We start from the raw sequence: 14,596 nt of genomic DNA on the forward strand, positions 1-14,596 counted from the left end.
ATACAGAACAATACCGCGAGGAAATTCCCTCGTGGATACCGCCACTGGAGTATACCTCGAGCAGAGCGACACGATTGGCAGACGGCAGTCAGGTACAGGAATGTGGTTTCTGGACTCTCCAGCCTTTACCACGGTCGCTTGAAACTGCGAAACAGAGATTGTTCTGCCCGGGAATCCCAGGTGCTGGAAATACAATCATGGCTGCCAGCGTCATCGCAAAGCTCCAACACGAATTTTGCCCCGGAGAGGGGGACTGGCATACATCTACTGCACATATAATGAGCGACACGCAGCGAGAGACCTGATTGCTTCGATACTCAGGCAACTAAGCTCCCAACTGCCTGCGATACCTCAAAAGGTGAATGGGCTGTATACCGCGCACAAAAGACACCAATCGTCATTGCAGATGAACGATCTTTGCAGCGCCTTCACCGCGGTTCTCTCCTGCTTCCCAAACGTGTTTATTGTAATTGACGCGATCGACGAGTGCCAGGACGACAAGAACAGAGCTGACCTGCTCGAAGCTGTAAGGGAACTCAGGCCCCACGCAGGTATCCTGGCTACCTCACGACATTATGGTGCAATCGAGGATGCGTTTGAAGATGACGTTTGGTTAGAGATTGAGGCGTCAGCTACGGATATCGAGACGTATGTCGGCTCAGAGATCCACAAGCGGTATTTCGTTCTTTCCAACGAGCTTGCCGACGACCCTGTCCCCCGATCGCATGTAATCAACGCAATTATGTCCAGGTCACGGGGAATGTGAGTACAGTAGCCCGACAGTGGTGAACGGTTCTTAACGCGGCCATGATGTGCAGGTTTCTATACGCCGAATTCTATGTCAAGTTTCTGGCCACAAAACATACCTCCGAGATTTGCAGGACGGATTGGAGGGGTTGCCAATGACATCCAGCGCCATATATCAGCAGGCGATGCAGCGGATGCAAGCCAAAGTCCAGAAACTGTGACGTTGGCACAAAAGATGCTGTCATGGATTGTCTCTGCAGTTGAGCCGATGAAAGTCCAACACCTGCAAGTTGCCTTGGCACTGAGAGAAGGTAAGTGCCAATCACCCAACCTTACTTGGTTTTATATCCTCAAAACTTTTATATAGCACTTGTACTAGTTCAGGCTGTGGATGTAATGCCTTGCATACTCTTTTCGCAAAAGGGTGATGTTGTGTTTGATCACTTGCTTGGTTATGGTCCATACTCACACCTGCCAGATATACAGTTTACAGCCGCGCTGACACTCAGCTCCTGGCGCCGCACCTGAAACGGTCCGCATGAACAAAAGCCAGCTGTCCTGCGATGGCTTGTATCTGCGGTTGTGTACCGTGATAATCTGGCACTGCACTGCCACGTCAGACCAGTGTATCGTGTTCAGCCACATACCACATTTCGAGCACTTGCGGTACAGGTCCGCTTCACGGGTGTTCCAAGGTTCAGTTGACCAGGAGATCGTGCCTGCCTAATTGAACGACCATGGTCGCTCCTTCCAAAATCAGTTCCTCATCGATTGCGACTGAAATGGCAGGAGCGACCATATGGTGCCCAATCGCTCTTTCCTCTTCAGCACGCGTCGAAGGTCGCGCCTTTTCAGTCGGAGTCTTCTGAATTATTTTCCCGACAAGGCAGGAGCGATGAGCTTCATAAGCTTATCAATCTACTGCTCGTGCTTTTTGTTGCCACCGACACTTGTCCCCACGCGCTTTCGCAACCTCAGGTTACCCAACGACTGCTAGCCCATGACGATAACTAATCGATAAGATAATAATAGCCCATGATCCCCATTTTCCGCACACAAATGTGGTTAGGCAATCCTTCAGCCCACGGTTGGTCACCGCTGAGTGGGCCAGGCCCAGGGTCATGACGTCCCAGAACGGTTGGGCTCTCCCCCCCGCGCCGTAAGCGTAAGCAGAATCGACAGGTTGAATACGAGCTGAAAGCTGACGGCTCTTTTTCATCTCTTTCATCTTCTTGCAGAATTTCTCCCCGCTACGACAAGGCTGCCGAACTAATTATCATCGGATCTTCAGCCCTACGGCGATCGTCGCTTCGCGTCGCGTCGCATCTTCATCTCCTCAGACAACAAAACAAGCAGAGGAAAAAGAGACCACAGCCAAGATGCTCCGCAAAAAAGAAACATACACCGTAACGACCCCAATCCCCTCCTCCGTCACGCGCGCCCTCGCCCTCGACATCCTCCACAGCCACGGTGAAATCATCACCCTCAACCCGCTCGTCCTCTCCCACAAGGCCATCAAGGCTCCCCGAAGCGCCTCCGCAGACGAATACTACATGACCTGGTACGAGATCACCGAGCGCGTGCAGTATGTTCCTGGACTCGGAAGGATGGGCTCGGGGAAGATAAGCTTCAAGGGGTGTTTCCACGACGAGCCGTGGGGATTGACAACGCATACGTATGCGCCCATGTCGATTGATCTGAAAAATCAGTATCGCATCGTCGGGAACGAGCCCGGGGAGCCGCCGGATTTCGAGACGAATGCGCCCGGGCAGGGACTGTTTCTGCGCGAGGATGTCACTATCGAGTGTAATGTGACGCTCATGTCGTTTGTCAAGGGGCAGCTGAAGACGTCGACGAAGGTGCTTGTTGATCGGTTCCTGAAGAAGGCAGAGTTGCTTGATGCCGGCGTGTTGCAGGGAATGGTCGAGGATGGGAAACTCAGGACATTTAATCCGGCCGATCGTAGTGAGACGCTGTATCAGCACCCGCAGCGACCGACGTCGTCGTCAGGAGGGACGAATGAGTGGGATGGCTCGCGGCGAATGTCGTATCAAGTCCCCAAGTCGCCGATGGAGCGCTCGCAGTTTGGTTCGATTTCGTCGCAGGCAAGCTATGGGTTTAATCAGCAAAATCCCCGATATACCCGTGGATCGGAACAGCCGCACGGCCGCAGCTTCGCTGCAGAATTACCCGCCGATACATATCATGCGTACCGGCCACAGCAGGCGTCGGACAAGGTCATGGAGCTGCCGGATAATTCGGCGCATGGCAAAAGGTTCCCCGTTGAGCTGCCGGCGACGATTGAGAGGCCGGATGAGCAGAGCCACGGCGTAAAGATTGCGTATAATCATGCCTGATGTGATGTTGATGTTATTGTATACCCTCCTTGTGTGATGTTTTCGTCGTGTGGCCGTTTTCTGTTGATATCCCCGATTTCGCTACTCTTCTAATCAGTGACCCTTATACGTTTTGTATGCTTCAATCTCGTGTAATGTTGCAACGGACAATACCACAGAGACGAAGCATAGTAGCCGCCAATGCTTATCTTCATATTGATACATCTCGCCTCGCTGTTTCTCCTTCGACCCTGATCCGAGCCACGATCAATGCGGAAGACTACGACTATTAGTCTCGTAACCGATCTTTTTCAGCTTGACAGTTGTTGCGCATTTGGTTCCTGTAGTTTGATTTGCAATTAACGGCAAGATAGCCAAGCCCCATCGCCGTCAGCTGATGGCCAAAAGTAGATATTCGCAGCGCCGCCTGAGTCATGGGGGACTGGCAGTCGTCAGGAGAACGAGAGAACAGCTCTTTTGCAGTTCCCATAAAGTATGACATGCAAATTTTCGTGTCTGCTATTATGTTGCCGATATCGTGTTTTATCCGTCGCTCAACAGCGCGTGCGGTCCGTCCACCCAGACTCACCACCACCACAACCTGCAGGATCGTGAGACAGATACAGACATGGTCCAATCCGCCCCGACAACACCGGCGGCGGACTCCGGCTGCTTCTTCATTCAGCATATCAACCACGGCGAAGACCAACACACTCGGCAAGACCACCTCTGACAGCAAATCTTCCAATCCCAATCCCAAAAGCAACATCCTCCGCCTCCCCTCCGGCCGCACACTCGAATACCACACCTACGGGCCCCGCACGGGGTTCCCAGTCCTGTACATCCACGGAACCCCCGACTCAGGCGCGACGCTCTCCGGGTTCGAAACCCGCCTCGCACACCGGCTGAATCTCCGCTGGATCGCGCCGGAGAGACCGGGGATCGGCGAGTCCACTTTTTCTCCCGGTCGCTCTGTTCTCGGATATCCCGCTGATATCCAAGCCTTGATTCGGCATTTGGGGATAGAGCAGTTTGCGATCCTGGGAGTTAGTGGAGGCACGGGGTATGCGCTTGCGTGCGCGAGGGCATTCTCCAAGGAGATGGTCAAGGGGGTCGGGATCTGCGCGGGCATCGGGCCCGTCGAGGCTGGATTCCAGGGGCAGAGTGCGCTGGTCAGTGAGGTCCTGAGCGCGTGGCGCGAATATCCGCGGGAAATGGCCGCCGCAATTGACGCGAGCTACGTTGCCGCAGTGCAAGATGCCGATGATCCCGGGCGGCTAGAGAGGCTGTGGAAGGAATCGCTCAATTCGAGCTTCTCGGCGGAGGATCGCCGCGTCCTTCTGAGTGAAGACGCGATGAACTCGGCGCTCAGGGTGCTTAGGCAGGTCTACAAGCACGGCTCGGCGGCGCATGCCGAGGAGGTGCGATTGATGACGCAGCCGTGGGGGTTTCGGCTGGAGGATGTTGGCTTTGAAGGGATTCGATTGTGGTATGGGGAGCTTGATACGAATACGCCACCGCGCATGGGGAGGTATATGGCTGAGAGGCTACCGAGGGCTGTGTACAGGGAGTTTCCCGGGAAGAGCCATTATAGTATTTGGTGTGAGGAGATTGTTGACGAGATGGTGGGCGAGCTTCTGCAGGGCGTTCGGAAGTAGATAGCATCTCCTCCTATTGTACGAGTAGAATCACCGGAACTTGACACTCATATCCCCGTTGTCTACGCGCGACTACTTCGTAGTGGTTGGGTATACTAGTGAGACAGGGCCAAGGACCGTGCAATAACGAGGCTTGGAAGCAGACGACCGACCGTCCAGTCATATTTACATGTACACCAACTGGATCAAGGAGGGCTTCATAAGTAATACTCATCACGGGTAACACGAGGTGTCGAATTCGGACTTGTCGCGGTCATGATACAGATGCAGGAAGTTCCCGAGATGAGCCTGCACCTGCAGGGGCGGCCAAATTCCCAATACGGTTTGGGCCGGCCAGCTTGTTTGCCCACCCAACTCCCACTCTAGGGATAATTCGACGATTACGTTCAAGAGGGCTACTATCAAACAGAGGAAGTCTCCATTAGTTATCACTGCCAATGCAGTTAGTTCATTCCTGGGGTGATTCATTGACCAGACGACGCCTTCCCCCAACGCAATCCACTCGATTGAACTTCTTTTTGCACAAAAATCCTCGCTCTAGCAAGGTTACTGCCCTTTTCTCCTCTCCACACATACATGGTATTGGTAAACCGGAAAAGATGTCGAACTTGAAGCCCACCATTTCCCCGCCAACCCAATTTCGCCGGCACCACAGCTCCCAAACACCATCCCCCCAAAGCGAATCCGGAGAAACCACGAGCAGATCGCTTTCCGGAACATGGTACGTCCGACTCTCATCGAGCCCGTTCTGGATCGACAAGTACGGCGTCTCGATTACGTTCTCCCTCGACGATGACGACGGCAACGCCAACAGCACCACATCGGATTTGGACACCCAGGCCGTGTACACCAGCCACCTGAGTTACCGGACGGCGATAGACCCTTCTGCCGATATCAAGACTGTCTCTGGAACCGATCGACGCGTCGGCGCCGCAGCCGCAGAGAACGGGCCGACGATCCCCATGGAATGGAGAGGGAGCGGGTGGATGAAGCTGGTCAAGACGCGGTGGGAGATACTCGGGTTCGGCGGCGGGCCAGGGACGGAGTGGCTGATTGCGTATGCCGAGAAGTCGATGTTCAATCCGCCGGGGATCAGCGTTTATTCGAGAGAGAGGGAGGTGCGGGAGGAGGTGGAGGCGGAGATTCGGGGTGTGCTTGCGAGGATGGTTGACGAGGCGCAGGAGCAGAGGGATGAGCTGGAAAGGTTGGTTAGGGAAGTTAGGGTCGTTGGGCTATAAGGATCTCTGTGTCTTGGTCTGGTTACCCTTTTTTCCACGTCGTTTCTCTTCACCCGAGGAGTGATGTTATAGTAAGATACGATTGCGGTTGGATTAGATGGGCCTCTATAGTGTCAACCACATCTACAATGCTTGAAACATCTGGTCCATTTTCTGGGAAGGTGTATTTGCGAGATGGTACTCACAAGGCATCCACGCAGACTTCGTAGTAAACCCCTTTGAAGATAATAAAAATCCGCTGATTATTTCGCCTACGTAGACATGTGAATATAAACTTATATTATGATATTATATAAACAAACCTGGAGCTAATGCATAGCCTACTAGCTAATTCTCCTTATTTTCCTGATATTCTACCCTCTAGACCCCTGAATTAGTCTTCTTTGGCGGGAATGATTGGAAAAGTGACATAATTCAAATATCTCGGGCCAAAGTGAAGGTGATTCAGTCCCAAGAACGTAGCTTCTGGCCTACTAGGGATTAGCATGTTCAATTGGATCTGATATGGAGGGGGTCGGCCTACCTGTCAGTCTTATTATCGTGACGAAACAGCCTAATCCATTGGTGTCACCGGAGCTGATTTCAATCGCCAGCCTGCCGCCCTCTTCAACCACAACATTCGTCGGCCACACTTCCACGTCAACAGCGTAAACATCATTGGGAATGACAGGCTGGACATCCAACGAACAGTACTCCCGTTGTGGAAGCCATGATTTGTGGTGGAAGCCGGACTCGTTCGTCTTGCGAAGGCTAACGCGCAGCCAGCCCTTTGTAACGGGGGCAGGGTCTCCAATCGTCCCGGTGTAGAAGATTTCCTCGTCATGTTTGTCAAAGTGGCGCAGGGTCAGAAACAGGTCGAGATCTGTGGGGGTGGACGCGTGCAGGGGACTCATGGAAACATTCAGGTGCGCAATAATGTGGCCGGTCATTTCGGTCTCGGCCGAGGAATTGTTGTTTTGTAAAGGTGACATGTCGGTGCTTTGGCCCTTACCCGGGGCATTGTACGTGAGCTTTGTGTGTTTCGAGACATCTGGATGGGTGGTCGCGAGACTGTAGTCTCGGTGGAGATAGTAATCCGTGTATTTGGTTCGTGCAATCAGCCACTCGTTTTCGAACCGTCGAGGGAATGTCGCTTCTGAACTCGGATCATTGAAACCCTTGTTTCCCTTGCGGAGCAGTAAGTCGACTGGCGGGACCTCTCCCTTTTCGTGACCAACCGACTCTATCATCGCCCTTGCAGAAGGCATCCAGGAAGCCTCGATGCAATTCAACCTCCTCGGAATAATAAAAGTGAAGATCATGGTGGCCAACGATAAACCGGATATAGTTCAGCTCCGAGCCAGCATGGACGAATCCCTGGACATTACCACGCAAGTGTAACAGAAATACACCCCAATTGCGACTTGCTCTGCCGGGCAGACCATACTGATTGGATGCGACTTGTCGAGTCCACCAGTACTCAAAGAATCCATTGGATAAGATGCCTCCGTGAGGAGCAGCATCACGATAGGTGTCAGCGAAGCCTTCCCAGGGAATTATACAAGCCAGGCCCTTGGGATGCCGGGCAGCAACGTTCTACTGCTGGACCGCATAGTTGAGGAGAGTAACCCATTCGCGTAAAGCCTGCCCGTTGATCACATCCAGATTCATCTATAACGACTAAGTGATACAACCAGAACTCTGATGGTTCATATAAATAATTATCTTGTAGACCTGTGTTTCTCTCTTGTGTTATTTGGTGACCTACTTTCTTCGTCCAACCTTGTGATCGGAGGGCTCGACTAATTGTGTATGTGGACATAAGGACGTCAAAATCATCATGGAAGAATTGGGCCATCTCATCCAGGTATAGCTCTGGCTTCTCTAGTAGATGACCGTAGAAAGCACCGAGCATAACAGGTCTTATCATACGCGGATGACTGCCGGAAATCCAGGCTTTCAGCTACGCCAAGGAAGAACAAACTTAGCAAAATTATGCAAATCAGGTTCTTCAATTTAAGAATTCTATCGGACCTCATAAAGTCGCAGTCCGATTCCGGTTCCAGCTCTTGGAAGGCTGTTCTCTTCGGGCAGATATGCATGGCTAATAGTTCTGCTTCACTGCATGGAATTTGATGTGTCTTTGCCCTACGGGTCGATTGGCTATAATTTGACCCTCATTCCCCGCATTCAGCCCCGACGATGCGCCGATGATGTGTCATAAGAATAGGCTGCTCTTCTTAAGCCGGTAAATGGCCAATACTGTATTTCTTTGGCTCCTCTGCGTGAGATTTGACGTGTCTTTGCCCTACGGGTCGATCAGCTGTCATATGACCCTCATTCCCACACTCAGCCCCAGCGATACGCTGGTGATATGTCCATAAGAGCGGGGCAACAAGATAGTAAGATTCTGGCGATGAGAATAAGGTTTCAGTTACCGCCAAAGGCTCAAAGGGGTGCAGTTTTGTTTATGCCTAGCTTATCATAAAACCAAGGAGAAGTCTTCTCTGTGTCCAGATATTTACTACATCTAAAGCAAGTCTAGAATTGAGTGGCTTAACACGTTACACCACGATTTTTCAAGATCGTCTTTGCTCTCCCAAATACCTACCTACCTAGGTGGCCCTACACACTCACAATGGGGAAGGCCAAGAAATTTCTAGAGGATTTTATCAGTAAAATCCCAGATGAAAAGTTGTCGGGCTCCGCCTATCCTCAAATTTTGTATAAGGATACTGATTTTTGGTTGGAAGGAGCTGGGGTAAGACCCTTGACACTTCCTTGATTGCCTTGGAATGATGCGTTTGGATGGCATACTTTCATTGATTTAATAATTGCTAAGCTAACGTTTTGTGGGTTCGTAGCTAACTCCCGACGAGCCGAAAAAATTTATTATCGAAATTAGAATGTCGAGAAACACAAAGTTGACGTCCCTCAGAAAGTTTCGCCCTACTACGGCTTTGACAAACGCGCTGGTCCCCCAGAATGGTTCATGGAGTTCCAAGATGATTCGTGATGAGCTTCTATCAAACATTGTGCTTCTTGATTAAGGCATCAAATAAGAACTGCTCAAGCTAGCGAGAGAGTGAGATGGTATATACGAGGAAACATATTGTAGGTAGTCTAGAAGTTGGAGGTTAGATTCTGGAATATCCCTGGAAGGGCAGGTTATTTTGTCGCAAGTGATCAGAGTTGGAATAGTATGTCGTGCAATAAACATTCTTGCCATGCCGTTAACAAAATCTAAGAAGTATGCTCCTGAGCCTCCCGCTGCTTTGCAAATTAAGCTGCTCACCACACTCGCGACCTTCCTGTACGGATACCCCTAGAGAACCACACATCCTTGCCTTCTTCTTCTTCTTCTTCTTTTTTTTTTTTTCGCTCAATTTCAGCCCGTAGAGACTTGATTTCTTGTTGAAGAAAAAGGTTCATATTCTTTGCCATATGCGCAGCAGTTTTTAAGGTGTTGAATATGCGAAACTAGGCTACTAATATAAAGTATCTTGTTCGCCTAGGCCCTTCTTTCAAAGAGATTAAAAGATGGAGAAAGGAATAAGAATGAAAATCATTGATACCTGCGAATGGAAATCATCGATACCTGCTATACACGAAATGCTATGAAAGACACCCGTCCTGATGCGTGCCATAGGACTAGTAGATTGCCGTTTATCGCGGAGCAGCTAGGCCGAAACTCGGGAGGAAGCCATAGGATATTTTCGCCGTTAAGCTTTATCCACTGCGCTTGCTCGATGAAGATACTTAGACTCCTATAAGGAAATCTAGAAGTATGATTTTCACCAGCATCTTGAACATCGAGAAGGCCTAAGTTAGTCTTAAGACACAAACTATCCTGAGAAAATTCAAGATAATCAACAGATCCGATGATACTAAGCGTCTGCTGCAGGATGCCCGTGGCCGGGTCCCAGAGCCGGATTGTGTTATCATCGGAGCTAGACGCCAGTAGCTGGCCATCAGGTGAAAAGGCGACTAAGTTGACCCAATCTAAATGGCCCTTAAGTGTCTGCTGTAGCATACCCGTGGCTGATTCCCAGATCTGAACTGTATTATCATAAGAGCCAGATGCTAGTAGCCAGCCGTCAGGCGAGAAAGCTACTGAGCTAACTGAATATGAATGACCATTAAGCGTCTTCTGTAGTGTGCCTATAGATAGATCCCAGAGCCGTACAGTTTGATCATCAGAGCCAGACGCCAGTAGCTGGCCATTAGGTGAGAATGCTACCATTCTAACTGGACCTGAATGGCCCTTGAGCGTCTGCTGTAGTATACCTGTGGCTGGGTCCCATAGCCGGATAGTCTTATCATCAGAGCTAGACGCTAGTAGCCGACCGTCAGGTGAGAAGGCTACTGTCCTGACTAAATCTGAATGGTTCTCGAGTGTCTGCTGCAGGGTAGTGCCTATAGCCGGGTCCCAGAGCCGGACTGTTTTGTCCCCAGAGCCGGACGCTAGTAGCCGACCATCAGGAGAGAAGGCTACTGTTCTCACTGAACCTGAATGGCTCTCAAGCGTCTGCTGTAGGGTGATCCCCCTCGCCAGGTCCCATAGCCGTATAGTATTATCGTCAGAGGCAGACGCCAGTAGCCGGCCATTGGGGGAGAAGGCCACCGAGTTAATCCAATCCGAATAGCCCTCAAGCGTCTGCTGTAGCATACCTGTGGATGGTTGCCAAAGCCGGATTGTTTTATCCCCAGAGCCAGACGCCAGCAACTGGCTATTAGATGAGAAGGCCACTGAGTTGACTGAATCTAAATGGCCCTTAAGCGTCTGCTGTAATGTACCTGTGGCCAGGTCCCAGAGCTGAACTGTTTTATCCCCAGAGCCGGACGCCAGTAGCTGACTGTCAGGCGAGAAGGCCACCGTCCTGATTGAACCCGAATGGCCCTTGAGTATTTGCTGCAGCGTGCCCAGAGCTGGGTCCCAAAGCCGGATAGTCTTGTCATCAGAGCCCGATGCCAGCAGCCGTCCGTTGGGCAAGAAGGCTACTGTCCTAACCCAATCCAAATGGCCCTCAAGCGTCTGCTGTAACGTACCTGTGGCCAGGTCCCAGAGCCGAACTGTTTTATCCCCAGAGCCGGACGCCAGCAGCTGACTGTCAGGCGAGAAGGCCACTGTCCTGATTGAATCCGAATGGCCCTTGAGTATTTGTTGCAGCGTGCCCAGAGCTGGGTCCCATAGCCGGATAGTGTTATCACTAGAGCCGGACGCCAGTAAATGGTTATCAGGCGAGAAGGCCACGGATATAACTGAATCTAAATGACCTTCAAGTGCCTCTAATTCTGCCCTCCATCTTTCCTCAACTCGTGGTAACTGGCCGATCCAAGCAGGAAGCTCTGCTTTAAACACTCTGCGGATAATTGACGTTTGGGGGGCAAATATAAGTCCTGCGCAATAAATCTGAAGAGGCGCCTTATCAGCTATCTGGCGATTCTTGAGAATAAAGCGCTTTGCATCTTGAAGGAAATCAGATATTGCGGAATGTTGGTCGTCCTACATGTATTAGTATGGATCACATAACTATTTCCGGAACTTACTTGTATAATTATCTGGAGAAGATTAAGCATCCCGATAACTTCCGATGCAAGGCCGAGAAGGCTCATTACTTCCACCCAGTGCAGAAAATGCTCATGCAGGAAGACTAGAATATGTTCCATCTCAGAGGATAAGATTTCGCTATGTTCGAGATGGTATATCCAGTAACGACAGGAGTATTCGAGTTCTGGTGGTAAACAGTGGCGGAGAGATTGAGGATCGATGTCTACCCAATGCGTGCCAGGGCTTTCTAGGTTACAGATATTATTCTGCAGATGACCTCGCATAGTTTTGAGACAGTGAAGAGCAATTTCCTTATGCGTATTTAGCTCGTTCACACGAAATTTGCTCTTGGATTGGACCAAAAAGTCTCGGAACGACAAATGTAGAATCCTCACAGGCAGATCTCGGTTAGTAGGCAGACTTAGCACGGACTGAAATAAATCCAACCGATTGGAGATTAGGTCTGGCTTAATACCAAGAAAATGAGAGAGTGCATTAACCGAGAATGGAATGGCGAGAAGAATAATGATCCCAACTATTTTCTGGAACTCTTGCAAAAGCTGCTGCTCCTCCCACTCATTACTATCTTGATCATCGAGGAGTCGCGTGAGAATTGGTAGATACGTCTTGTCCATTTTCATTGCATATCGAGATTGATCCTGGAGCAGCTCTTCAAGGCGTCTTTTGGGTTCCCATCTTGAATTTCCGATGTATCGACACACGGTAGCGGCAGAGATAAATAATGGGACCGACATCGTAACCAGACCCTGGATAACGTTGTCGCTGGGCCAGTCTTCAGAAATCTGTCTATCAGATCTGATCTTCGTGAATTGGTCCCTCAAGAACAAACGGATGTCGTGTTCTGTCACTTTGTCTGGGATCTCATGAAGCGCCAGATCCTGATGATCATGATCCGTGATCTCTGAGAAGCCAAGTCGAATCGGGAGTTCTGGCCTGCTAGTCAAGAATACCCGTAGGCGAACCGTGTTTGCCTTCTGTAGAAGAGGTAGCAGTCGGATTATATTTCGAACATCTAGATCATGTTCACATTCATCCAAAGCGTCGATCACAATCACAGCGGTTTGAGTCCGTTGGCCAGGTTGGTCAAGATCAAGAAGCGGTTGAAGGAGTAGCTTTTCAAACTGCTCCTGAAGTGATTTTGAAGCAATTTCAGGGTCGTTCCGCAGTGCCTTCTGCACACCAGAGCTTAACTCAGGAATCTTTAGTACCAATTGCTTTATAAGTGTCGGGAAAAACTTCTTAGCGTTTCCTCGGTCCCCTTCACCCCTCTTGAAGAAAAAGCTCGCCCCAAGATGGTTGGTATTCCTCAGCGACTTTGCTACCGTCCGAGATATTGTGGACTTTCCTGTTCCAGCCATTCCACTCAACCAGAAGATGCTTTTTTGATTTGGCGACGTTGGCCATTCCATTATCTGCCGGAGGAGCTCGGTCCTTGTGCCTTGAAGACACTCTTCTTCATGTTGATCCGTGTATGAGTTATATTCAGCTCCACTCGCAATAAGCAGCCTATCCAAAGCTAGATTATGGTCGATACGATCTAAGGTCTTGGCCACATGGTTAATGGCTGGCTTGAGGATTTCTGAAATCCTCTCTTCTTTCTCCACTTGTTGAGGATATATTCGGTAGAGAAGGTCCTTAGCATACGCTGCTGCGACCATTGCTGCATACCCTTGCCATTCTTCGTTCTTGTGGGAATCTGAATAGTCGCAAATGCCACGGATCACAAGGCATGGGAAATGATTCATCATCCCAGCCGCTTCCATTTCAAAGCACAAAACGCCCATTTCCGTGGCAAGTCTATCGCGGATTAGAGCATCCTTCATGAGCTGATTGGCCGATGCGATCAACCCATAGTGTATCGTCGGATTGTCTTCGTCCGCCGAGCGTGGAGCGCGCAAGACTAGGCTATTCGAATCATTCCCGCAGACTACAGCGCAACTTGATCCATTTCCTTTCGGATGGACGACTTGGCTTTGGTACAGCCGGTCACTCTCTGGTTCTGGCCGCTTATATTTTTTTCGTAGCCTTGGCCTCTTTTTAAGCGTCTCGTTGACCGCCTCCTCGAGTCGATGGCCTTCACTCTCATATCGAGCCTGTAGCCCATTCACTGCGGCGCGAAGGATGGTAGGTGGCTGATCCAGGAAGCCGGTGGGCTGGAAGCTTTGGCCTTGTATCGTTTTACCAAAGTCATACTGAATAACGCCACTTCGGCCATTGAGAGGAATGCTTATCACGATATCTCCAAGGCGAACGTCATGCTTTAGGCTTGGAGCTCCGCCACCGATGCCGACCATCAGGCCGATTCGAACATTGGGGAAGCTGTGTAACATATCCTCGGCGACCCGTGCCGCTGAAGACGTGCCGTATTCTCCCATAGGTAGGACAGATATCACAATGTTATGTTTTCCAATTTTTCCCAAGGTATAGTCGTTTTTGTTGTGAGGAGGTAAGTCTTCCGGGCCTTCATGCTGTTCATCGAGGAAGGCTTGAGCGGCAACGTACTCAGCGGTAATGGCGCAAATCCAGCCGACGGTGTAGATTTTTGGGTCCGACATCCTAAATTAAGGCAGTGCATCTACCATTAAAGTCGCCGGACTAACGTCGTCGCGGATCTGAAGTCTTCTGTTGTTGATTGTTTTGCAGGAACGCGGGGCAGGCAGCCCGCATTCAGCCTGACCAAGTCACGTGAATTGTACTCTTACGGTTTAAGAGAGAGGCGATTTCCAAGTCTACTAAAATCCACCCATTTTTCAAGCTGGCTCCTTGGCGGTAGGACCCAGGATTAAGGAGAGTATGTAAAACGGGGAAGCTGGATTTGCGCTTGGCTGTATCACTTTTCTTCTACGACATGATATTGCGAAGGTGGAACCCCCACTCTTAATCCCCGGTGCCTGGAGCCATCGGCCCTATTGTCGGCCCAAGACTCACGGATATCACGTGGCTATCCTGTTGCTCAGTAGATAGTGTCGAACTTCACCGCGTACGTAATATTTGGTCCACCGCCTGAAGGATATAAAGGTCTGATTCATCGAATCTAGCAGCGAAGCTGCACTAAATAAGAGAGGG

General features: G+C 50.4%; 8 protein-coding genes across 8 annotated transcripts; 6 read left to right on the forward strand and 2 right to left on the reverse strand.

The window, feature by feature from the left end:
• The first annotated feature begins 139 nt into the window (after positions 1–139).
• BJX68DRAFT_113155 (uncharacterized protein) lies at positions 140–801 on the forward strand. The gene has a single exon (XM_071035941.1). The coding sequence runs from the start codon at positions 407–409 to the stop codon at positions 764–766; it is 360 nt and encodes a 119-aa protein (XP_070897671.1). The 5' UTR covers positions 140–406; the 3' UTR covers positions 767–801.
• Positions 457–1,595, forward strand: BJX68DRAFT_239999 (uncharacterized protein). Its single transcript, XM_071040610.1, has one exon. It carries the CDS (start codon positions 839–841, stop codon positions 1,112–1,114), a length of 276 nt encoding a protein of 91 aa, XP_070897672.1. The 5' UTR covers positions 457–838; the 3' UTR covers positions 1,115–1,595.
• Positions 1,596–1,974: 379 nt separating this feature from the next.
• Positions 1,975–3,381, forward strand: BJX68DRAFT_240001 (uncharacterized protein). The gene has a single exon (XM_071040612.1). It carries the CDS (start codon positions 2,127–2,129, stop codon positions 3,102–3,104), a length of 978 nt encoding a protein of 325 aa, XP_070897673.1. The 5' UTR covers positions 1,975–2,126; the 3' UTR covers positions 3,105–3,381.
• A 157-nt stretch (positions 3,382–3,538) lies between these two features.
• BJX68DRAFT_240002 (alpha/beta fold hydrolase) lies at positions 3,539–4,992 on the forward strand. Its single transcript, XM_071040613.1, has one exon. The coding sequence runs from the start codon at positions 3,584–3,586 to the stop codon at positions 4,739–4,741; it is 1,158 nt and encodes a 385-aa protein (XP_070897674.1). The 5' UTR covers positions 3,539–3,583; the 3' UTR covers positions 4,742–4,992.
• Positions 4,993–5,340: 348 nt separating this feature from the next.
• On the forward strand, positions 5,341–5,979 carry BJX68DRAFT_268218 (uncharacterized protein; the record flags this gene model as incomplete). Its single annotated transcript, XM_071046017.1, has 1 exon — positions 5,341–5,979. The coding sequence occupies one exon, from the start codon at positions 5,341–5,343 to the stop codon at positions 5,977–5,979; it is 639 nt and encodes a 212-aa protein (XP_070897675.1).
• Positions 5,980–6,423: 444 nt separating this feature from the next.
• BJX68DRAFT_268219 (galactose-binding domain-like protein) lies at positions 6,424–7,280 on the reverse strand (the record flags this gene model as incomplete). The annotated part of the gene is made up of 2 exons (XM_071046018.1): positions 6,424–6,449; positions 6,503–7,280. 2 exons carry the CDS (start codon positions 7,278–7,280, stop codon positions 6,424–6,426), a joined length of 804 nt encoding a protein of 267 aa, XP_070897676.1.
• A 1,172-nt stretch (positions 7,281–8,452) lies between these two features.
• BJX68DRAFT_240003 (uncharacterized protein) lies at positions 8,453–9,185 on the forward strand. The gene is made up of 2 exons (XM_071040614.1): positions 8,453–8,719; positions 8,823–9,185. Exons 1-2 carry the CDS (start codon positions 8,597–8,599, stop codon positions 9,006–9,008), a joined length of 309 nt encoding a protein of 102 aa, XP_070897677.1. The 5' UTR covers positions 8,453–8,596; the 3' UTR covers positions 9,009–9,185.
• A 374-nt stretch (positions 9,186–9,559) lies between these two features.
• BJX68DRAFT_268220 (putative wd40 protein) lies at positions 9,560–14,085 on the reverse strand (the record flags this gene model as incomplete). The annotated part of the gene is made up of 2 exons (XM_071046019.1): positions 9,560–11,464; positions 11,509–14,085. 2 exons carry the CDS (start codon positions 14,083–14,085, stop codon positions 9,560–9,562), a joined length of 4,482 nt encoding a protein of 1,493 aa, XP_070897678.1.
• Between the last annotated feature and the right edge of the window lie 511 nt (positions 14,086–14,596).

This window comes from Aspergillus pseudodeflectus (assembly GCF_044049435.1).
Source record: "Aspergillus pseudodeflectus strain CBS 756.74 chromosome Unknown BJX68scaffold_29, whole genome shotgun sequence".
Taxonomy (NCBI): domain Eukaryota; kingdom Fungi; phylum Ascomycota; class Eurotiomycetes; order Eurotiales; family Aspergillaceae; genus Aspergillus; species Aspergillus pseudodeflectus.

What these genes read in the sequence shown, in the direction of transcription:
- BJX68DRAFT_240001 (XM_071040612.1), top strand. Translation starts at nt 2,127, where the DNA reads ATGCTCCGCAAAAAAGAAACATACACCGTAACGACCCCAATCCCCTCC.
- BJX68DRAFT_240003 (XM_071040614.1), top strand. Translation starts at nt 8,597, where the DNA reads ATGGGGAAGGCCAAGAAATTTCTAGAGGATTTTATCAGTAAAATCCCA. An exon ending in TTTGGTTGGAAGGAGCTGGG is followed by an intron (nt 8,720 to 8,822) that starts GTAAGACCCTTG and finishes GTGGGTTCGTAG; the next exon opens with CTAACTCCCGACGAGCCGAA.
- BJX68DRAFT_239999 (XM_071040610.1), top strand. Translation starts at nt 839, where the DNA reads ATGTCAAGTTTCTGGCCACAAAACATACCTCCGAGATTTGCAGGACGG.
- BJX68DRAFT_113155 (XM_071035941.1), top strand. Translation starts at nt 407, where the DNA reads ATGAACGATCTTTGCAGCGCCTTCACCGCGGTTCTCTCCTGCTTCCCA.
- BJX68DRAFT_240002 (XM_071040613.1), top strand. Translation starts at nt 3,584, where the DNA reads ATGCAAATTTTCGTGTCTGCTATTATGTTGCCGATATCGTGTTTTATC.